This window comes from Oncorhynchus gorbuscha, linkage group LG23 (assembly GCF_021184085.1).
Source record: "Oncorhynchus gorbuscha isolate QuinsamMale2020 ecotype Even-year linkage group LG23, OgorEven_v1.0, whole genome shotgun sequence".
Lineage (NCBI taxonomy): Eukaryota > Metazoa > Chordata > Actinopteri > Salmoniformes > Salmonidae > Oncorhynchus > Oncorhynchus gorbuscha.
Genome location: NC_060195.1, coordinates 32,881,758 through 32,905,361, shown reverse-complemented (window position 1 = coordinate 32,905,361; position 23,604 = coordinate 32,881,758). Strand labels below are relative to the sequence as shown.

At 44.3% G+C, this 23,604-nt stretch overlaps 1 protein-coding gene across 1 annotated transcript in view; it reads left to right on the top strand.

Annotated features, from left to right (window-relative positions):
• LOC124011058 (ensconsin-like) overlaps nt 1-23,600 on the top strand; it is a 50,707-nt gene extending 27,107 nt beyond the window's left edge. Inside the window, exons 8-19 of the mRNA XM_046324031.1 lie at nt 5,109-5,231; nt 8,226-8,368; nt 13,990-14,120; nt 14,271-14,565; nt 16,067-16,191; nt 16,279-16,459; nt 16,549-16,653; nt 16,914-16,961; nt 17,112-17,211; nt 19,495-19,696; nt 19,783-20,066; nt 20,203-23,600. Coding sequence (XP_046179987.1) covers nt 5,109-5,231; nt 8,226-8,368; nt 13,990-14,120; nt 14,271-14,565; nt 16,067-16,191; nt 16,279-16,459; nt 16,549-16,653; nt 16,914-16,961; nt 17,112-17,211; nt 19,495-19,696; nt 19,783-20,066; nt 20,203-20,210 — 1,745 coding nt within the window. The 3' untranslated portion in view covers nt 20,211-23,600. The remainder of the gene's footprint in view (nt 1-5,108; nt 5,232-8,225; nt 8,369-13,989; nt 14,121-14,270; nt 14,566-16,066; nt 16,192-16,278; nt 16,460-16,548; nt 16,654-16,913; nt 16,962-17,111; nt 17,212-19,494; nt 19,697-19,782; nt 20,067-20,202) is intronic.
• Nucleotides 23,601-23,604: the final 4 nt, after the last annotated feature.

Here is a 23,604-nt window from a genome sequence, read left to right as displayed (position 1 = left end):
AATGTTTTGTTTGTTGGTCACGTTGTTTGTTGTTTTGCCTGCAGATGACGTTTGTAAGCATTGGATTTGACACATGGTCTCGTGCACCATGCTGTGTCTCGGTGCCATCCCACTGTAGCTCCTAGGGTTTAGAGAGCACTGACATGGCCTCTGTCTGTGTTAACCATATCCCACTGCATCCAACATACTGTATGTCAATGTGTTAACCATGTCCCACTGTATCCAACATACTGTATGTCAATGTGTTAACCATGTCCCACTGCATCCAAAATACTGTATGTCTGTTAACCATACCCCACTGCATCCAACATACTGTATGTCTGTGTTAACCATGTCCCACCCTATCCAACATACTGTATGTCAATGTGTTAACCATGTCCCACTGCATCCAACATACTGTATGTCTGTTAACCATGTCCCACTGTATCCAACATACTGTATGTCAATGTGTTAACCATGTCCCACTGTATCCAACATACTGTATGTCTGTGTTAACCATGTCCCACTGTATCCAACATACTGTATGTCTGTGTTAACCATGTCCCACTGTATCCAACATACTGTATGTCAATGTGTTAACCATGTCCCACTGTATCCAACATACTGTATGTCAATGTGTTAACCATGTCCCACTGTATCCAACATACTGTATGTCAATGTGTTAACCATGTCCCACTGTATCCAACATACTGTATGTCAATGTGTTAACCATGTCCCACTGTATCCAACATACTGTTTGTCTGTGTTAACCATATCCCACTGTATCCAACATAATGTATGTCAATGTGTTAACCATGTCCCACTGTATCCAACATACTGTATGTCAATGTGTTAACCATGTCCCACTATCCAACATACTGTATGTCAATGTGCTAACCATGTCCCAACCATGTCCCATGTATCCAACATACTGTATGTCAATGTGTTAACCATGTCCCACTGTATCCAACATACTGTATGTCAATGTGTCCCACTAACCATGTCCCACTGTATCCAACATACTGTATGTCAATGTGTTAACCATGTCCCACTGTATCCAACATACTGTATGTCAATGTGTTAACCATGTCCCACTGTATCCAACATACTGTATGTCAATGTGTTAACCATGTCCCACTGTATCCAACATACTGTATGTCAATGTGTTAACCATGTCCCACTGTATCCAACATACTGTATGTCAATGTGTTAACCATGTCCCACTGTATCCAACATACTGTATGTCAATGTGTTAACCATGTCCCACTGTATCCAACATACTGTATGTCAATGTGTCTAACCATGTCCCACTGTATCCAACATACTGTATGTCAATGTCCCACTGTATCCAACATACTGTATGTCAACCATGTCCCACTGTATCCAACATACTGTATGTCAATGTGTTAACCATGTCCCACTGTATCCAACATACTGTATGTCAATGTGTTAACCATGTCCCACTGTATCCAACATACTGTATGTCAATGTGTTAACCATGTCCCACTGTATCCAACATACTGTATGTCAATGTGTTAACCATGTCCCACTGTATCCAACATACTGTATGTCAATGTCCCACTGTTAACCATGTCCCATGTCCCCAACATGTATCCAACATACTGTATGTCAATGTGTTAACCATGTCCCACTGTATCCAACATACTGTATGTCAATGTGTTAACCATGTCCACTGCATCCAACATACTGTATGTCAATGTGTTAACATACATGTCCCATGTCCCACTGTATCCAACATACTGTATGTCAATGTGTTAACCATGTCCCACTGTAATGTGTTAACCATGTCCCACTGTATCCAACATACTGTATGTCAATGTGTTAACCATGTCCCACTGTATCCAACATACTGTATGTCAATGTGTTAACCATGTCCCATGTCCCATGTATCCAACATACTGTATGTCAATGTGTTAACCATGTCCCACTGTATCCAACATACTGTATGTCAATGTGTTAACCATGTCCCACTGTATCCAACATACTGTATGTCAATGTGTTAACCATGTCCCACTGTATCCAACATACTGTATGTCAATGTGTTAACCATGTCCCACTGTATCCAACATACTGTATGTCAATGTGTTAACCATGTCCCACTGTATCCAACATACTGTATGTCAATGTGTTAACCATGTCCCACTGTATCCAACATACTGTATGTCAATGTGTTAACCATGTCCCACTGTATCCAACATACTGTATGTCAATGTCCCACTGTTAACCATGTCCCACTGTATCCAACATACTGTATGTCAATGTGTTAACCATGTCCCACTGTATCCAACATACTGTATGTCTGTGTTAACCATGTCCCACTGTATCCAACATACTGTATGTCAATGTGTTAACCATGTCCCACTGTATCCAACATACTGTATGTCAATGTGTTAACCATGTCCCACTGTATCCAACATACTGTATGTCTGTGTTAACCATGTCCCACTGTATCCAACATACTGTATGTCTGTGTTAACCATGTCCCACTGTATCCAACATACTGTATGTCTGTGTTAACCATGTCCCACTGTATCCAACATACTGTATGTCTGTCCCACTGTATCCAACATACTGTATGTCAATGTGTTAACCATGTCCCACATGTCCCACTGTATCCAACATACTGTATGTCTGTGTTAACCATGTCCCACTGTATCCAACATACTGTATGTCTGTGTTAACCATGTCCCACTGTATCCAACATACTGTATGTCTGTGTTAACCATGTCCCACTGTATCCAACATACTGTATGTCTGTGTTAACCATGTCCCACTGTATCCAACATACTGTATGTCTGTGTTAACCATGTCCCACTGTATCCAACATCCGTATGTCTGTGTTAACCATGTCCCACTGTATCCAACATACCCTATGTATTGTATTAGTTGTTCAAAGTGACTGTATTTAGAGTATTCTCATTTACAGGGCAAATAGTTTCTCAGTGATATGAGACGCCATGAACTGTTAAACATCCTTTAGCCTTTTTTGTTTATCAACTCAAACTTTGAATCTCCCATACTGAGAGGAATCCCACAACGAGCCATCCATGTCTATCCTTAACCTGGATCCTTTCACTAACCAGACAGGGAAAACTCTCCCATCCCCAACCGTTCCTAACCACGTTCCCTGGCCCACCCTGACCTCCAATCAGTCTGGAGCTTCACAGCTGGATCTGAAGAAGTTTAAGGGTCTGGCTCTGTGCTTTAAGAGGCTGGCCCACTCTACGTCTAACATGAGTGTCTGCAACAGATGTCCCCTCTCTGTCAGGGAACCTGAAGGAGGCCTCGACGCAAATCCCTTTATCCAAAGTACCAAACAGGAATATAGAGCAACGGCCGATTTTTACTTTAACGTTTGTTGTTTATCAACCTTTGTTACTGGGATACTGGTCTTCCATAGGAACCAAGGGGGAACTGTAATCCTTCATTTCGTGAGTTCAAGAGCTCTTGGTTTTTACTGTCAGACTCCAGGTCTCCTGCCAATATGTACGCCACTGTCTATTCACATACAGTGCGTTCTGTAATTCAGACTTGACTTATTCCATATTTTGTTAAGTTACAACCTTATTCAAAAATTAATTGGAGCAAAAATAGAATGTTTGTTTCATTCTGTTTCTACTTTAAAAAATTGTATTTATCACAAGTGCAATATTTAGGTGTGTGTGTGTGTGTGTGTGTGTGTGTGTGTGTGTGTGTGGTCACACACGCGTTCTATAATAAAGGCTGTCATGACTAACTGCAATATTAGTGTATTGTTTTTTTCTCAAGACTTGAGTGTCATTTGCAGTCAAGTCTAGGGAAAAAATAACATTGGATTGCTTAAAAAATTTTTTAGCTGTGAGTTAGGTTCACATTAACCACTTTTATTTTACACAGAGACTTCTCATGTAGATCATATTCTTTGTTGATTAGTTAGTTAAAGCCTGCATTTCTCCCTAGCAGGGATTATTTTTTAAATGTTTCGGTACAAAAAAAGTGTCACCTTTTTGGGCCCTCACCAGTTTGCATCCCTGAGGAAGAGTCTTGGTGGTTCCAAACTTCTTCCATTTAAGAATTCTGGAGGCCACTGTGTTCTTGGGGACCTTCAATGTTGACATTTTTTAGTACCCTTCCCCAGATCTGTCTCGACACAATCCTGTCTCGGAGCTCTACGGACAATTCCTTCAATCTCATGGTTTGGTTTTTGCTCTGACATGAACTGTCAACTGTGGGACCTCAGACAGGTGTATGTGCCTTTCCAAATCATGTCCAATCAATTGAATTTATCAATTGAATTTACCACCAGTGGACTCCAACCAAGTTGTAGAAACATCGCAAGGATGATCAATGGAAACAGGATGCACCTGAGCTCATTTTTGAGTCTCATAGCAAAGGGTCTGTATACTTACGTTAAGTTATTTCTGTTTTTATTTTTATATATTTGCACACACAATCTACAAACCTGTTTTTGCTTTGTCATTATGGGTTATTGCGTGTAGATTCATTAGGAAATTGTTTTATTTAAGCCATTTAGAATAAGGCTGTAACAACAAAATGTGGAAAAAGTCCAGGGGTCTGAATACTTTAGGCCCTGCCCACTACGCATTTGTAAAGTTACCATCTTGGTTTGGTAATTTCAACGTAAGACTTTAAGTTGTTCTTTCCAATACAAAACACTGCTATAGTCTGAACAGTAGAAACCACTTACTTTGAGCCCTTAACTTATCCTGTTTGTGTGCGGAGTTCATTAATACCCTTTTTACCCCTCAGCATCCCCTCTGCACCAGGAACACACCTTGATTAAACCTCATTTGTAGTACTCTTCAGTTGCTTGACACTCACTCTGGGTCTGTGTACCAATACTCTTTCCTGGTCTCCTTGTCTTCATTCCCACTGGGTGTAATCAGTGAAAGGACTAGGTTTCCTCAAGGACTCCCTTTAAGACTATTGAGACACAGCCTTGGTTTCTTATGTGGATTCTCTCCTGTGACTGGTTGAAATCATATGGTGACCCCCAAATCCCGCCCCCTTCTTTGTGTTGACCCCCCCACCCCCACTCGCCTCCTTCTTTTCTTCTTGTTTTGGCTTCTCCATTTTTTTGTGGGGTTTGCCTTGTTCCGGCCTTGTAGCTCGCAAGCCCCTGGCGAGCCCCGTGGACGGAGGGTTCTTCAGTCGCCTTCTCATCCCCACCCAGGCCTCAATAGCTAGGAGCAAGAGCGCCGCAGCCCTGTCCGAAGGAGGTGAAGCCCCAGGTAACCCCCACAGAGGAGACCCCCTGTAGAGAGTGAGGACCCAGCAACGCACAGGGACCCACCCCACTGCTGTCCTCCATTATATCACTAGATACAGTATAAGATAATTCCACCTCAATCCACACCCCTGCCCCCATTACATCACCAGTTAATAGCTATAAAACACCCACCCAAGGTCCCTACTATGCCCCTAGCTGTATAGACATATATCTCTCTAGCCCAGAGCCCTACTATGTCCCTTGCTGTATAGACATATATCTCTCTAGCCCAGGTCCCTGCTATGTCCCTAGCTGTATAGACATATATCTCTAGCTGTATAGACATATATCTCTCTAGCCAAGAGCCCTACTATGTCCCTAGCTGTATAGACATATATCTAGCCCAGGTCCCTGCTATGTCCCTAGCTGTATAGACATATATCTCTAGCCCAGGTCCCTGCTATGTCTCTAGCTGTATAGACGTATATATCTATAGCCCAGGTCCCTGCTATGTCTATAGCTGTATAGACGTATATATCTAGCCCAGGTCCCTGCTATGTCTCTAGCTGTATAGATGTATATCTCTAGCCCAGGTCCCTGCTATGTCCCTAGCTGTATAGATGTATATCTCTAGCCCAAGTCCCTACTATGTCCCTAGCTGTATAGATGTATATCTCTAGCCCAGGTCCCTGCTATGTCCCTAGCTGTATAGACGTATATCTCTAGCCCAGGTCCCTACTATGTCCCTAGCTGTATAGACGTATATCTCTAGCCCAGGTCCCTGCTATATCCCTAGCTGTATGGACGTATATATCTAGCCCAGGTCCCTGCTATGTCCCTAGCTGTATAGACGTATATCTCTAGCCCAGGTCCCTACTATGTCCCTAGCTGTATAGACGTATATCTCTAGCCCAAGTCCCTGCTATGACCCTAGCTGTATAGACATATATCTCTAGCCCAGGTCCCTACTATGTCCCTATCTGTATAGATGTATATCTATAGCCCAGTTCCCTACTATGTCTCTAGCTGTATAGACGTATATCCCTAGCCCAGGTCCCTACTACTGGCTGGGCAAATCCTTTGAAGAAAACTGGCCCTTTTCTGGTGATTTTTTTTTTCTTCTGGTGGTTGTCCAGCGGTGTCTAAAGGCTGTAGCCCAGCGGTGTCTAAAGGCTGTAGCCCAGCGGTGTCTAAAGGCTGTAGCCCAGCGGTGTCTAAAGGCTGTAGCCCAGCGGTGTCTAAAGGCTGTAGCCCAGCGGTGTCTAAAGGCTGTAGCCCAGCGGTGTCTAAAGGCTGTAGCCCAGCGGTGTCTAAAGGCTGTAGCCCAGCGGTGTCTAAAGGCTGTAGCCCAGCGGTGTCTAAAGGCTGTAGCCCAGCGGTGTCTAAAGGCTGTAGCCCAGCGGTGTCTATATCACTGTTGATGGGGCCTGCTTGCTCAGGGGTTCATGTCTTGAACAGAATGTGCTATCCAGTAAAAGTACACTTGAGATCACAAAGTTATGCATACATATGTAGATGGGCACCACACATACAGGTGCAGGATCTGCTCACATGCACTCACAGCTCAGACACAATTGGCTGGGGTGTGTGTGTAGAGTCTTGTCTGGGAGCTGGTTCAGTGTCTGAGGAGCCTTGGGAATCAGAGTTCATGCTGGGTGGCTTTGCACTAAGCTACTTTCTTGTGGGCCCAGTGCAGCGCGCAGCTGGTTTCCCTAAGAGATTGAATGTTTGTGCTGGTAACTGGTCAATGAACCCAGGGAGCTGGAGACTTGCTAGACGGTATTAAGAACTAGAGTCTCAAACCACAGACCAGCAGCTTACACTGACTCTGTATGAAAGACTTACTCATTAGCACCCTTCTAGACGGGCTAGCAACTGGAATACACAGGGTTGTGGCTGACGTACATCATTCTCTGTGAAGGATTTGTCCTATTCAACTTTTGGGTTTTTAATTTGGATTGGATTCAAGCTGGATATAATATTGTGTGTGGCATTGGCATACTAGACTAAGCCCCTAAAACTCTGTCTTTTAAAAAACAGAAAATGCTAGAAAGCCTGAAATGACCAGATGAAACAAAGAATATGATTGAATAGGGACGGGAATTTTTGCAAGGGACCTCATGATACCATATTATCACAATACTTAAGTGCCGATATGATATACAGTATATTGTGATTTTCACGATTCCATATGTACTGTGATTCGATATTCTAAACATTTTCTCACCATAAGTCTGCTGCAGATTCAAGCAAGCCATGAGAAAACAAGTTTTGATTAGTCATGGAAATAAAAGTGATAAACAATTTGGCTCAAAAAAATATATATACTGGAGTTTTGGTGCAGGTCCAGCCATTAGAGCAAAATTATTGTGACATTGTCAAAAACAATATTGCTATATATCTCTCGCTCTCTCTAAATGTATAACCCGACATGTAACTACCAATTCTTTTCCCACCCATCACCATGAATGAATACTAGAAATGAATGCACTCCTCCAGCGTGCTTGAGTGTTGCTATTGGATAGTGATGGTTTAGGGTGTTTATAGACTAATGTGTGTGTGTGAGCGCTGGCCAGCGTTTTCTGCTTTGATGTGATGATTTTGTGACGGTGGTGGGTTGTATGTGTGCTGTGTTCAGTGTCTGCTGTGGCGATGTGCTCATTGCCGTGTTGTCGATGTGTTTTGCTATGAGCAGCACCGGAGCTTTGGCACCAATCAGGGGGTGCCAGTCTGTCTGTCCTTGCCCCTCTCTGGCTCCACCCTCCAGCCCTTCCACTTCCAGTTTATCCCCAATGCTTCAACAACCAACTGCGTGCTACCATAATCTTACAATAGGTTGTTTTGTGCTCTTATCCCCCAAACCATTGTCTTCCTCTCTTTCTACTCCCTCTCTTTCTCTCCATCGCTCTCTTTTTTTTCCCCCCACGCCTCTGCTTTGCTCACCCAACTCGGCTGCTTCTACCCGTGCTCCAATTGGCTGGTTTCCCTGCGCTACGATGACTGTGTCCTTTACCAGAGTGTCACCTGTGTCCTCGTTCAGCCTCGCCCAGCCCCCTGCACCTGATGCAGCGAGGACCTGTGCGCAGCCGCAGCATCGACCGGCAGAAGAGCGCCACCCTGCCCACCTCTGCCTCGGCAGACCAACTGAACCCCTCACTGGTGAGACGTCATGAATCTAGAAGACATAGAATTAGCATTGATAGAATGGACAAATGGAAGACACCGAATTAGTGGAGTGGTGCAAACGTAGAGCACTTAGAACTAATGTGTTCATGTGCATGATGACAACCTGTTAACTTCTTGGTGCACCCATCCCGTTAGCGGGATCATTTTCATCAACATCCGCTGAATTGCAGAACGCCAAATTGAATTACAATTTTATTTTTTTCATGAATTCGCAATATAGCAAAACACAGCTTAGCTTGATGTTAATCCACATGGCGTGTCAGATTTCAAAAAAGCTTTTCGGTGAAAGCTATCCAAGCGTTTATGTTAGGACATCTCTCTCAGCAGGCAAAACATTACAAACAGCTAGCAGCAAATTAATCTCTTACCTTTGATCTTCAGATGTTTGCACTCAGGAGACTCCCAGTTACACAGTAAATGTTACTTTTGTTCCATAAAGATTATTTTTCAATCCAAAAACGCGCCAACCAAATGGAGGTTATGTTCAGAAATCCACAGGCTCAAGCGGTCACAACGGCGCAGACAAATTCCAAATAGTATCCGTAAAGTTCGTAGAAACATATCAGTTTTTTTTAGAATCAATCCTTTTACAATAAATAATCGATAATATTTCAACCGGACTGTAGCTTTCTCAATAGGGGTGAGAGAGAAAATGTCTGTTCCAAGCTGCTCGCGCATGCAAAACACCGCTGGCACCCAGCCTTCCACTGACGATGTGATCGTTCCTGCTCATTTTTCAGAATAAAAGCCTGAAACTGTCTAAAGACTTGTTCACACCATGTGGAAACCATAAGAAAATGAATCTAGTTGATATCCCTTTAAATGGAGGGAAGGCATGCAATGGAACAGAGGTTTTTAGGAAAAACAGCACTTCCTGGTTGGATTTTCTTCAGGTTTTTGCCTGCAATATCAGTTCTGTTATACTCACAGACAATATTTTGACAGTTTTTGAAACTTTAGAGTTTTCTATCCTAATCTGACAATTATATGCATATTCTAGATTCTGGGCCTGAGAAATAGGCAGTTTAATTTGGGTACGTTTTTCATCCAAACATCAAAATACTGCCCCCTACACCCGAGGTTAATGATTAGGTTTCAATTTTAGTGACTTAGCAGTCGGCTATGCATGCATTTGGGTACGTTTTTCATCCAAACATCAAAATACTGCCCCCTACACCCGAGGTTAATGATTAGGTTTCAATTTTAGTGACTTAGCAGTCGGCTATGCATGCATAGTTTTTGTGTTGTTAGCAAGTACAGTCCCCTCCCAGGTCATAAAAAATAAATGAAGGAGACAGTGGAAATGTAGATCATGTAAAGGTATGTGGGTTGTCTTTCCCGGAATTACATTGAATACCTTCATTGTCCATTTGGGAGAAGACCATTATTCACTAGAGAAATGCTTCTTTCACTCTTGTTGCATTAGAGATGTTTACCAAACAATTCAGTAAGACGAGGATGCCACTACTTCATTCAAGTGTTTTAGCCCCCAAGTAGGTTCATTGGGCATTAGCAGCGTCATGTTAGCCTCGAGACATGTTCCATGCAGCCTGAGGCAAGCTTTGATTCGTTCAGTGTCCTCCACTGCCTGGCTCTCTCGCCCTCTGTCCTTTCTCCATGGTCCTCCATGGATATGAAGGAGCGCCTTTGTCACAGACAGACAAAGGAGCCCACAACAGGCAGAGTACAGTTGGAGTGGCTGGCTGTGGCTGGTTCAGGCCATGCAGATCAGGACAGACAGACGGCGCAGGCAACACCCTGGGCCTATCAAATTAAATTGTATTTGTCACATGAGCAGAATACAACAGGTATAGATAGATCTTACAGTGAAATGCTTACTTACAAGCCCTTAACCAACAATGCAGTTTTAAGAAAAGTAAGTGGTAAGCAAAAAAAATAATTAAATAACAAATCATTAGAGCAGCAGTAAAATAACAGTAGCAAGGCTATATACAGGGGGTACCGGTACAGAGTCAATGTAATATGTACATGTACAGTAGGTGGAGTTATTAAAGTGACTATGCATAGATAGTAAGAGTAGCAGTGGTGTAAAAGAGGGTAGCCCTTTGAGCTGTTCGGGAGTCTTAACGCTTGGGGGTAGAAGCTGTTAAGAAGCCTTTTGGACGTGGCGCACCGGTACCGCTGTGCGGTAGCAGAGAGAACACTCTGACTAGGGTGGCTGGAGTCTTTGACAATTTTTAGGGCCTTCCTCTGACACTGCCTGGTATAGAGGTCCTGGATGGCAGGAATCTTGGCCCCAGTGATGTACTGGGGCGTTTGCACTACACTCTGTAATGCCTTGCCGTCGGAGGCTGAGCAGTTGCCGTACCAGGCAGTGAAGCAACCAGTCAGAATGCTCTCAATGGTGCAGCTGTATAACTTTTTGAGGATCTGAGGACTCATGCCAAATCTTTTCAGTCTCCTGAGGGGGAATAGGTTTTTTGTGCCCTCTTCACGACTGTCTTGGTGTGCTTGGACTATGTTAGTTTGTTGGTGTTGTTGTGGACACCAAGGAAGTTGAAGCTCTCGACCTGCTCCTTTACAGCCCTATCGATGAGAATGGGGGTGTGCTCGGTCCTCCTTTTTCCTGTAGTCCACAATCCTCTCCTTTGTCTTGATCACGTTGAGGGATAGGTTGTTATCCTGGCACCACACGGCCAGGTCTCTGACCTCCTCCCTATAGGCTGTCTCATCATTGTCGGTGATCAGGCCTACCACTGTTGTCCTTGCAGTCATGAGTGAACAGGGAGTGCGGGACTGAGCACGCCCCAAGTATTGAGAATCAGCGTCGCAGATGTTGTTACCTACCCTTACCACCTGGGGGCAGCCAGTCAGGAAGTCCAGGATCCAGTTGCAGAGGCAGGTGTTTAGTCCCAGTCCTTAGCTTAGTGATGTGCTTTTAAGGGCACTATGGTGTTGAACGCTGAGCTTGTAGTCAATGAATAGCATTCTCACGTAGGAGTTCCTTTTGTCCAGGTGGGAAAGGGCAGTGGGGAGTGCAATAGAGTGCATCATCTGTGGATCTGTTGGGTGGTATGCAAATTGAAGTGGGTCTTTGGTTTCTAGCATAATGGTGTTGATGTGAGCCATGACCTGCCTTTCAAAGCACTTCATGGCTGCAGACGTGAGGGCTACGGGTCGATAGTCAATAAGGCAGGTTACCTTAGTGTTCTTGGGCACAGGGACTATGGTGGTCTGATTGAAACATGTTGGTATTACAGACTGTCAGGGACAGGTTGAAAATGTCAGTGAATGCACTTGCCAGTTGGTCAGCGCATGCTTGGAAATCACGTCCTGGTAATCCATCTGGCCCTGCGGCCTTGTGAATGTTGACCTGTTTAAAGATGTACTTCTCCTTAATGCAACCACTGTGTCAGACTTTTAAAAAAAAATGCATATCTTAGCTTCTGGGCCTGAGTAGCAGGCAGTTTTCTCTGGGTACCTTATTCATCCAAGCTACTCAATACTGCCCCCCCAGCCATAAGAAGTTAAAGGTCTTGCTCACATTTGCCAGCCCTGCCACATCCGACGAGCGTCGGAGCCGGTGTAGTACGATTCAATGTTAGTCCTGTATTGACTCTTTGCCTGGTTGATGGTTTGTCAGAAGACGTAACAGGATTTCTTATAAGCATCCGGGTTAGAATCCCGCTCCTTGGAAGCGGCAGCTCTGCCCTGTAGCTCAATGCGGATGTTGCCTGTAATCCATGGCTTCTGGTTGGTGTATGTATTAGAGGTCGACTGATAATGATTTTTCAATGCCGATACCGATTATTGGAGGACCAAAAAAAACGATACCGAAATCGTCCGATTTCAACAACAAAAAAACATTTTTTTTTTTAAACATTTATTTGTAATTACATTGTCATTATTTTAACAGGAATATTTAGACTTCTGGATGCCATCCGTTAGATAAAATACGTAACTGTTCCGTATTTCACTGAAATAATAAACGTTTTGTTTTCTGAATGATAGTTTGCGGATTCAACCATTTTAATGACCTACGGCTCCTATTTCTGTGTGTTATTATGTTATAAAGTCTATGATTTGATAGAGCAGTCTGACTGAGCGGTGGTAGGCACCAGCAGGCTCGTAAACATTCATTCAAACAGTATTTTCATGCGTTTTGCCAGCAGCTCTTCGCAATGCTTCAAGCATTGTGCTGTTTGTGACTTCAAACCTATCAACTCCCGAGATGAGGCTGGTGTAACCGATGTGAAATGGCTAGCTAGTTAGTGAGATGCGCGCTAATAGCGTTTCAAATGTCACTCGCTCTGAGACTTGGAGTAATTGTTCCCCTTGCTCTGCATGGGTAATGCTGCATCGAGGGTGGCTGTTGTCGATGTGTCCCTGGTTCGAGCCCAGGTAGCGGCGAGGAGAGGGATGGAAGCTATACTGTTACACTGGCAATACTAAAGTGCCTATAAGAACATCCAATAGTCAAATATATATGAAATACAAATCGTATAGTGAGAAATAGTCCTGTAATTCCTATAATAACTACAACCTAAAACCTTACCTGGGAATATTGAAGACTCATGTTAAAAGGAACCACCAGCTTTCATATGTTCTCATGTTCTGAGCAAGGAACTTAAACGTTAGCTTTCTTACATGGCGCATATTGCACTTTTACTTTTTTCTCCAACACTTTGTTTTTGCATTATTTAAACCAAATTGAACATGTTTCATTATTTGAGGCTAAATAGATTTCTATTGATGTATTATATTAAGTTAAAATAAGTGTTAATTCAGTAGTGTTGTAATTGTCATTATTACAAATACATTTATTATTCAGTGTCTGCTTTTTTGGTCCTCCAATAATCGGTATCGGCGTTGAAAAATCATAATCGGTCAACCTCTAGTCAACATTGATTGTTTTTTTATAAGATAAGTTTAATGCAAGCTAGCAACTTACCATGGCTCCTCCCTGCCTGCACTCACATAACAGGTGGTCAGCCTGGCACGCAATCTCATCGTGAATTGCAACATAATCGGGCGATAATCGGTGTCCAAAAATGCCGATTACCGATTGTTATGAAATCTTGAAATTGGTCCTAAATAATCAGCCATTCCGAGTAATCGGTCGACCTCTAATTTCTACCCCACTAGAAGCAAACAGTTTAGAACTAAATTTACCCTGCTCTTTTACTAAGCAGTGTTAAGATAAACCCTGATTAAATAGTTATAGCTGTACACACACACCTCCTAAGTTTGGCATGCATGTCAGTTTATGTGTGTGACCCTCTGTGTTACCAGGTGTGGGTGTCCTTGTTGTGCCGGTCAGCATTACCCCTCTTGTGGTACGGGCTTTTTATAAATGGATATATTTGAATCAGACTTGCCCACACCTGTGCTGTTATTTAAAGCCTGCTGTGTGCTGCAGTAGGGGGGGACACACTCTGAGACCACATGGGGAGACTGTCTGTGTCATGGATCAAGTGCTATCTGGTCATTCCATGTTATCGATCCACTTCTACTGGTTCACTGTATTCTCATGAAGGGTTGCTGTTCTAGTGTTAATCCAATGTGTTATGTTAAGGATACCCTAGCCGGATGACGTAATGGACTGAATTGCCTCTCTCTTTGTGGAACGACAGAAGGAGAAACGGTTCTCGTCGCCCGGAGGGAAGCGCCCCGCCTCGCCCTCCAACATCGCGGGACGCCACCGCTCGCCCTCCCCTGCCACCCTCCCCGCCAGCAAAAGAACCCCCTCCCCCAGTGCAGCAAAGTAAGACATCACAGCTCTCCCCCAGAAAATGTGTTAACAATATTGGATATTAAACAATATTAGATGTTTCTTGTTAAATTGTGTACTATGAAATAGTTTAGATTTGTTGGATAGTTGATAAAACTATCAAATCTTGTCTCCCCTCTACAGGCAAAGCACCCGTAACCGTCCCCCGTCACCCGGAGGTACCAAACATCGCCCCCCGTCCCCTCAACCCAGTTCGGCCAAGCCCCCATCCCCTCAGCCCAGCTCGGCCAAGCCACCACCCATCCAGAGACCGGCCCTCACCCCGACCGGCCCCCCCACCCTGCGGAAGAAAGACTCCAAGCCAAAGGACCTGTGTCCCATCCAGGCTGTGGCCCCCCCAGTCCCCAGAGCCCCCCCCAGACCAGCTCAACACAGACTCCTGCTCCCACATCCTCCACTAAGACCAAAGACAAGGAAGGTGAGCAAAGAGAACCTACAACCTCACTGAGATGGCCTTTCTCTCTGAGCTGAGTTAGCTATTTCCATCTGTTAGTACCACAGTCATGACATAAGGCTGAAATCTCACTTAAGTAAGGACTTTGCCGAGCTCAGATTAATCAAGAACCAATGCTGACAATCTCAGTCTTCTGAGACTCACTTTCTTCGAATAAGGAGAGAGGGAGCCTATACTGTAAGCCTCTGAGGCAGTGTGTTGGAAACCCTGTATTGTATTACTGAGTTCCCATAAAGAGCATCAGCCTCTGCTCTGTCCTCTATCCGGATGTATCTAAATGATTTATGGCAGTGATCATCAACTAGATTCAGCAGCATATTTATTTTGTTGAGTGGATGGATTGGGGGCCAGAACATAATTATAAATTATTTGTTGACTGCAAATTGACCGCAAGAAGCCCAAACAGATATCATATGTATGTATATGATCTCTGTTATACATGGAAATACTTTAAGAGATTTCCCAAATTAAATTAACTTGGACCTGATTTCCTGGTATAAAAGAAATATACATATGTCCAACAGAGGGCCAAATAAAAACCCGTGGCCTGCCAGTTGGGGAACCCTGATCTATGGCTTAATAGCTGTTTCAACACAGTGTATTAGTGGGCTCCTGTGCGGTTCATTAGCAAGGGAAAGAGACATGGCAGCCCCAGCAGCAGCTTAGTGTGGAGCTGTAAATGCTCTGTGAACCAGCTGTAGTTCCATGCTGTTAGCCCTAGAGGTCTAGTACCCCCTTCTGGTTGGAGTCCTGTACTACTACTGTATAACTCATTAGGAGATAGTTAAGGAGAGGGTTAATGGATTGTGTGTGTGTGTGCGCTGAAGGCCCTCACTGCTCCCAATGGGCAGTATATATTTTTATGACCAGCAGCCACAGTGTCTGTGTCTGTGTGTGTGTACTCTGTAGTAGTGCTGTGGCTGCTGTGTGGTTATTATGTTGTGGCTTGGTTATGTCAAAGGTTCACTCATTTTTAACGTTTTGTGGTTTTAGTGCATCTGAGTGATTTATCAATTCCCTGGGTCATTTCATGTTTTCATGTGTATCTGAGTGATTTATCAATTCCCTGGGTCATTTCATGTTTTCATGTGTATCTGAGTGATTTATCAATTCCCTGGGTCATTTCATGAAAGCTAACTAGCTACTTTGCATGCTGATATTGTCTTTCGAATTTGTGTGTAGCTATGTTTTCTAGCTAGATAGCCAGCCAGCCCATAGAGAGAACATTGCATTGTGGATTTTGTAGTCGATTTGAGCTGCAACCGATATCCACAACAATTCTCCTTGTTGCTACCAGCCTTCATTATAATGCCGAAATGAAACATTTGTTCACAAGAAATATTGTTCTCACACATTAGTGTCATTTAACACTCTAAATTAAAGCAATGGTTTTGGGTGGATTTTTCCTTTTAATGAAACAATACATTTACTAACCTCCTGTGTGGCTCCTATCGGTCTCTCAGAGAAGTCCATGGCGGGCACCAACTCTGCAGCCGAGGCCGCCATGATCCTTGCCGAGAACCGCCGTCTGGCACGGGAGAAGAAGGAGAGAGAAGAGGCACTCCGAGTACTGAGAGAGGAGGAGGAGAAGTAAGGAGGCATGCTGCTAGAACACTTTCAGGTGGTCTCCATCTTTCTGTGGGATGGGGGCATTGACCTTTCCTATCCTATCTACAGGCTGAGGAAGGAGGAGGAGAAACGCTTGGCCGAGGAGGCACGGTTGAAACGCCTGGAGGAGGAGAGGAGGCTAGCGGAGGAGAAGAAGAAAAAGGAGGAGGAGGACGCTCTCATGGCCGAGGCAGACCGTGAGAGACTTGAGGCTGAGGAGGCCGGGAGACAGGCTGAGCTACAGAAAGAGGTAGGGACACACACATTGACAGTGTTGTTGATGTCATTTTATAGTTTGGTTGGTTGCTTGTGATTGACCACCTGTTTGTCCAATCGCAGCGTGAAGAGGCGGAGGCTCAGGCTGCAATTGATGCAGAGAAGTTCCGCATTGAGAGGGAGAGGGTAATGGCCCAGAACCATAAGGAACGCATGGAGAGGAAGAAGGTGGGTGGAGAATCACCATCACATCATGCATGCTTGATCATACACACTGCATGCGTTGACTGGATGTTTCAGTAACCTGTTCATCATGTGCACTCAGTGAAAATAGCACCTGCATCCACTCCCTGTATACCAACACTTGAATGTAAAGGCAGCCCAACCATTCAACCATTTTATAACTTGTTTTACATTGAGCATGTCTGCAGGGTGTAATTTGCCAGAAATTGTTCACGTGAATCTCACTGTTGCTTTTCGACTTGCAGAGAATTGAGGAGATCATGAAGAGAACCAGAAAAGGAGACCAAGAAAAGGGGAGTTCACATTTCTCAAGCTCTGATATCTCCATGGGAAACTGTGCTTTCCACAATAGCCAAATCAGCTGGATTAAAACATCCAGTAATCCTCCCACATACTAGTTGATAGATATTTTAACTGGCGCTCTGTCCATGTGTCCTGTGTAGGGAGGAGATGATGAGGATGAGGATGAGGATGAGAAAGACATACAGGATGAAGAGGGAGAGGAGGAGGGCGAAGAAGAAACCAACTGTGTCGAAACCAAGGGTAATTGTCCTCACTTAACCATCCCTTTGACACAACGGTGTGTGTGTGTGAGACAGCTGGGCAGTATGGGCAAAAATCCCATAAATGGACTGAGTTATAGCTATAAATAGAACAATTAACTTTAATGAGTACTTGCTACTACTGCTACTTTAGATGTAACCATCAACTGTCTTGTTAGAAATTTCCCAAATTATCAGTCTTCTTTCATTTCAAACTTCACATTTCTCTGGTATAGGCTATTTATCCCAGTTATCGATATCAGTAAAAAATGCCTTTGGTAAGTGGTCGTTGTTAATCATTTTCAGTATGTCATCCCAGCTCTAGCGTGTGTTAGGGGTGTGAACGTTTAAACAAAGTTGGGATCCTTATCATGAAATTTTTTTTGTATACCAAATTTAAATCACAATGCAGTTATCATATTATTATAACATCTTGATTTCTGTGTTATAGCCTAACTAGATGGTTGGCTATGAAGGCCTGGGGAATGTTGTCCTTTCAATAAAAACAGTGGAAGGGGCCAATGTTAGGCTACTTTGGTGAATTTGCAAGGCAAGAAAATCAAGACATTGTGAGACACAGATTTCCTAGACATTCTTTCTGCCTGCCCACTCGTCCCTCTCTCTTACCCTGGCTCGCCTGCTCTTGGCCAGAGTTCTGTATATGATGATGAGACACTCATGTCTCCACCCTAACAATGGGATTTGTTGTCCCAAAGGCGGGAAAGCAGGTGACAAGCTCAGGTCCAAAATAAGACTTTTTTGGACAGATTTTGGCAAGAGTGAAACCTCTTGCTTTGCCGCTTCCTCTCTTTGCTAATGATGCTAGTGTGTGTGTTCAGTCTTCGGTCTTTTGCACATAGAATATCCTAGCCAGGGCCTCCCGTGTGGCGCAGTGGTCTAAGGCACTGCATCTCAGTGCTAGCTGTGCCACCAGAGACTCTGTGTTTGAGCCCAGGCTCTGTTGCAGCCGGCCGCGACCAGGAGGTCCATGAGGCGACGCACAATTGGCCTAGCGTCGTCCGGGTTAGGGAGGGGTTGGCCGGTAGGGATATCTTGTCTCATCGCACACTAGCGACTCCTGTGGCGGGCCGGGCGCAGTGCACGCTGACCAGGTTGCCAGGTTCAGTGTTTCCTCAGACACATTGGTGCGGCTGGCTTCCTGGTTGGATGCACGCTGTGTAAAGAAGCAGTGCGGCTTGGACATTGCAAGCAATGAAATTGTGGGATACAGCTTTTGATTGCCGATAGATAGGCCTAGTGCACGGTTCTGACTGTCTGGTGGCTGACCTGCTTATACTGATAGATAGGCCTAGTGCACGGTTCTGACTGTCTGGTGGCTGACCTGCTTATACTGATAGATAGGCCTAGTGCACGGTTCTGACTGTCTGGTGGCTGACCTGCTTATACTGATAGATAGGCCTAGTGCACGGTTCTGACTGTCTGGTGGCTGACCTGCTTATACTGATAGATAGGCCTAGTGCACGGTTCTGACTGTCTAGTGGCTGACCTGATTATACTGATAGATAGGCAGAGTGCACGGTTCTGACTGTCTGGTGGCTGACCTGGCTATACTGATAGATAGGCCTAGTGCACGGTTCTGACTGTCTGGTGGCTGACCTGCCTATACTGATAGATAGGCCTAGTACACATTCTGACTGTCTGGTGGCTGACCTGCTTATACTGATAGATAGGCCTAGTGCACGGTTCTGACTGTCTGGTGGCTGACCTGCTTATACTGATAGATAGGCCTAGTGCACGGTTCTGACTGTCTGGTGGCTGACCTGCTTATACTGATAGATAGGCCTAGTGCACGGTTCTGACTGTCTGGTGGCTGACCTGCTTATACTGATAGATAGGCCTAGTGCACGGTTCTGACTGTCTAGTGGCTGACCTGATTATACTGATAGATAGGCAGAGTGCACGGTTCTGACTGTCTGGTGGCTGACCTGGCTATACTGATAGATAGGCCTAGTGCACGGTTCTGACTGTCTGGTGGCTGACCTGCCTATACTGATAGATAGGCCTAGTACACATTCTGACTGTCTGGTGGCTGACCTGCCTATACTGATAGATTGTTGTGAATTGACAAAACTTTTGATGAATTTGTCTTGGTTTTAATGGGCAGATACAAAAATGGCAGTTGAAACTTTAAGAAAAATTGTCCAGGTGCCACATCCCTAGTGCATACACTGTATGTGATTGACTTGTCTGTTTGCACAGACACCACTCCTCTTTGTGAGTGTGCATATTGAGTCATCTGCCATCTGCTTATTTGTCCCCGCAGATGATGAGTCAACCCAGCCCGGAGATATTGCCTTGGAGACGGACGACCTGGAGCGTGGACTGGCCCGCAGCGAACCAATGGGAGTGCGGGAGGAGCCGTTGGGATGCGTGAACGGGATACCGGAGGCAGACGACAAGGAGAACAACAGAACCTCCGCTGAGGGGCCTCTGGCTGTGAGGTATGACACACACACCCACACAAGGTATACCACTCCCAAATGCTCTAGACACAATGATATAGGATTATTTTTGGCTATAGGCATCTTTCATTCACTCCCTCTCTCTCCAGTCCAGTGCCTAAGGTTCATTTAGTGGGGGGCTCAGAGTTCCTGAACGAGGACTCTAACAAGCTGTCCCCGGGGCTGAACGGTAAGCCTGGCCCCTGGAGCTTCGAGGAATTAATTGACCTGGGCGTCAACTCCAAGAGCCGTCCCCTCATCGATGCTGACGGCCGCAACCAGGGCCTCATCGACTGTGACGGGGCCCCCAATGGACCCAGGGTGGCCTTCGAGGACAAGGTGACCCCCGTGGCCACCCTCCACCCCTCCAGTCAGCCCATTGAAGCCCTGTCAGGTGTGAGAGTTATTTTGGAAACAATTGTTTGTATAGTTGATTTATTGTTACTGTACTGCACATGTTGTATAGAAAAGTGAATTGCTTTGTGGATGTCAAATATTGACACTTGTTCTCTGTGTCTTTCTCTCTCTAGAGATGTGAGGCTGCAGCTCTCACTTCAGAGGCCTGTGAATATTGCACTTCCAGAGTTCTTGTCCAGCTGAGCTCCAGACCCCCTTACCCCCTCCACGTACACACCCGCCCTCAGCCAGAGGAAGAGCACAGGGGTTGAGGGGGGGACAGGGACTCCCAGAACGCTAACTTTGCACCCCCACCACATGAAAAGAAAATCTAAAAAGAGAAACAAAGCTTCAGGGGAAAATCTCTATTCCTCCTTCAATGTGCTCACTTCAAGGGCTCTCATCCTCCCATACCTATAACAGTTGACACTTGGTTATTTTTTAAATGTTGTTTTGTTCATACTGTTGTTTTTTAAGTGTTGTGCAGGGTGTGCAACGTAATTTATTAATTTTGTTGTCTTTGTTAAATGTAATTGCTGGTTTGAGAATATTCCAGGATTTATGTACATAACACTTTGCTCTATGATCGCTATGAGTTCATTACTTCTCGTGTCATAAGTGAGTCAGGAAACTCTAGTACTGATTGGTGGGCTGGGGAACCTGGGTATTGTAGTCTCTCAGGGTCTGCCTACATGAGCGCTAAGTATCTCCAGTGGATAAGGGAGTATTGACACGTGTGTTATGACTTGCCGGTTCCCAAACCAGAAGCGGCACTATGTAACTCTAATCTCATCCTACCCAAATTGTAATCCGACCTAGATTTCTGGATTTGTCCTTGCTCTCCTTTAAACTCTCCAGGTCCTATTCTCCCATGGTTTACCCCTATGCCCCTCCACCTTCCCTTGCCATCTCCCAGCAGTCCCTCACTCCTGCTCTTCTCCTTATGGCCACTAGGGGGCACTCAGGTCTATGAATCAAACAAATGGTTTTATGAAATGACTTTTGCCTACTAACCAAAGGTAGCAGGCATAAAATAAATGCCTGAGTGGGGTCGGAAGAAACCGAAAGCATACGGCTTTCAAACTTCGCCTCTTCTCAGCTTTTCCCCTGAAAACCGGATGCTTCCGTTTTCTTCCGGCACTGCTGAGGGTGGTTGCCTACTATTTCAAATTTACAAACTGAAGGATGTAGGAATTTGACACGGCTGGTGATTTAGTAAATATTTGAACTGTTGCTGTTAACTTTCGGTTCCTGGTCTTTGGGTTTATGTCCTCAGATCTTGACATGTTATGTTTTTACATGTATGTAGACTTAATGTTTAACTAACTCATATCAATTCTGAATTTAATTGCATCCTGAGCGCTGAGGTATAACTTGACCCCCAGCAATGACTGCATGAATTTATACACTTACCATATGAATGGCTATAGCCCGTAGTGGATTAATGTGTATGTTGGTTAATTGCAGTCAGACGAGGTCCATGAGTTTCATTTTACGTCACTCTTCTCTAAGGGGTGTACTAGTCCAGAAACTAACTTGAATGGTTGGAAGTTTTCTCCTACGATGCCCAAAGTTCCTTTTTCTAGGGCTAAAACACAGTTTTGACCTATCTGTAGATGTATGGAGTGTCTCCTACATTCGCTGTCTGTCTAGCTCGTTCCATACAAATTCCAGTGCTTCTCCACTAAGCTTCTGTTACTTCTCCTGGTAAAAAAAAAAAAAAAAGTGTTTCAGTTATTGGTGTCATAATTTGGCCGTCTGTTTATATACAATATACGGAAAATATATTTCCTCATATTTAAGTGTTATTGTATTATGTATGTAATCAGTATTGAGCCAATGCTTCTGTGGGTGGGGTTCTGCGAATGGATGTTACTTTATTTAAATGTTTGTTCTATTAGACTCGTGCCCTTTGCCAGGGTAGTCAGTGCTGTTACCCTATGCTCTGTTCTAAATGAAGCCCTGTCTCCTGAACTCTAGGCACTTTAGTAGATTGGATTGGTGTAAGTAATATGGTAACGATTCCACAAGGTGAAGCTATTATATTGCTTATACCTGTCAAATGCTTACAAAGTGCCAAGGGATAGGGACTAAGGGTTGGTGTTACCCAGGAGGCTACAGGAAACTCTCCTGTTCTCCAGTACTCTGAGCCTAGGGCAGGGGATCCTCATACTGTAGAGGGAAGATGTCTGTGCACCTTGATTGAGGGCATTTTGTGAAGTTCTGACTTTCATCCCCCAACCACCTCTGACAATCGCCTTGGTCTCCGACAGGGGTGGACTGAGGGGTGGAAATGTTTCAGTGCTTTATCACAGTGTGAAAGTTTGCAGTCATATGGTGTCTGAAGGTCAGCATGAACTCTGACTACTGCGCCACACGCTTCTCTGTATAGCAGCAGTGTGACGGAGTGAATCTACCGCTAAATGATGGAGATGGGAGCAAATGCGATTTGGTCAGTCTTGTTCTTGTCTCGTTTATGGGTTCATTCAAATCTATGTCGAGAAGCTTGAATTCCCTATGCTTGAATCGGCCAAACGGAGAGGTTTGGGGACCTTTTGTTTTTTTGCTTCATAATAAATCTGTTGACTGTCACATTTAATAAACCAGAAGGTTTCTCTGAAATAGCTTTATATTTTACATACCTTATGTCTGGACTTAGACCCATGAGCTTAGCTTTGAGAATGTAACTTTAACTAAACAAACAAGCCCTTAATCATTTAACATGCTTCTCTTTCTGAGGAGAAACCTTTTTTTGTTTTCATGTGCAACCAGTTTTATTATTCATCACAACATAAGACACTTTGCACTGTGGGAGGTTTTCCACTTCTTGAAAGGGTTGAAAAGCTTTCTAAAATGAATTACACGGGGTTGACTTGTCACCAAGAAGTAACTTTACTGTATAGTCCTGATCGAGAGGTGTGTGTGTGTGTGTATTCTGGAAAGAAAGTTCTCTCTCCTCTCCGGTCTCCTCCCATCCAGGCTTTTAATGATCTCCCCTCCTTGACTTGACTAACCGTTTATCTTTTCAAAGTGCAGGGGATTGCTGTAGACTTATTCAATATGAAACGCTTGTTCCTTGGTCAGGTCTACATGTGCTTAGCTAATGGCAGTGGCGCTGGCACATCCAGTCACGGATACTGTAGATCGGACCAATACAGGACAGTCGCTGCTTTAATACTAGAAATGTTCCAGGGCCTGTTATGTTTTTTAATTCCCATCCCTTTCTGCATCTGTGGGCCTGAATACAGAGCCAACTGTTCTTAATTGATCTCATGATTCAGTGGCTATGATGGTAGAATAGGATGCCTTAGATTGAGAATAGGCTGTATTTTTATTTTATAGTAATAATAACTAATCAAATGTGTCCTTACGTCGGCCATGACAATCATTCTAACCGACCAGGGCTACAATGTGAATATCAATAGCTTTTTCAGACCCTAACCCAAGCCATGTCCACAAATTATATTTGTAAATATATCTAAAGTGTTCTGAGAAGATATGAACTGTTAAAATAAAGTTTTGCTAAATAAAAGTAG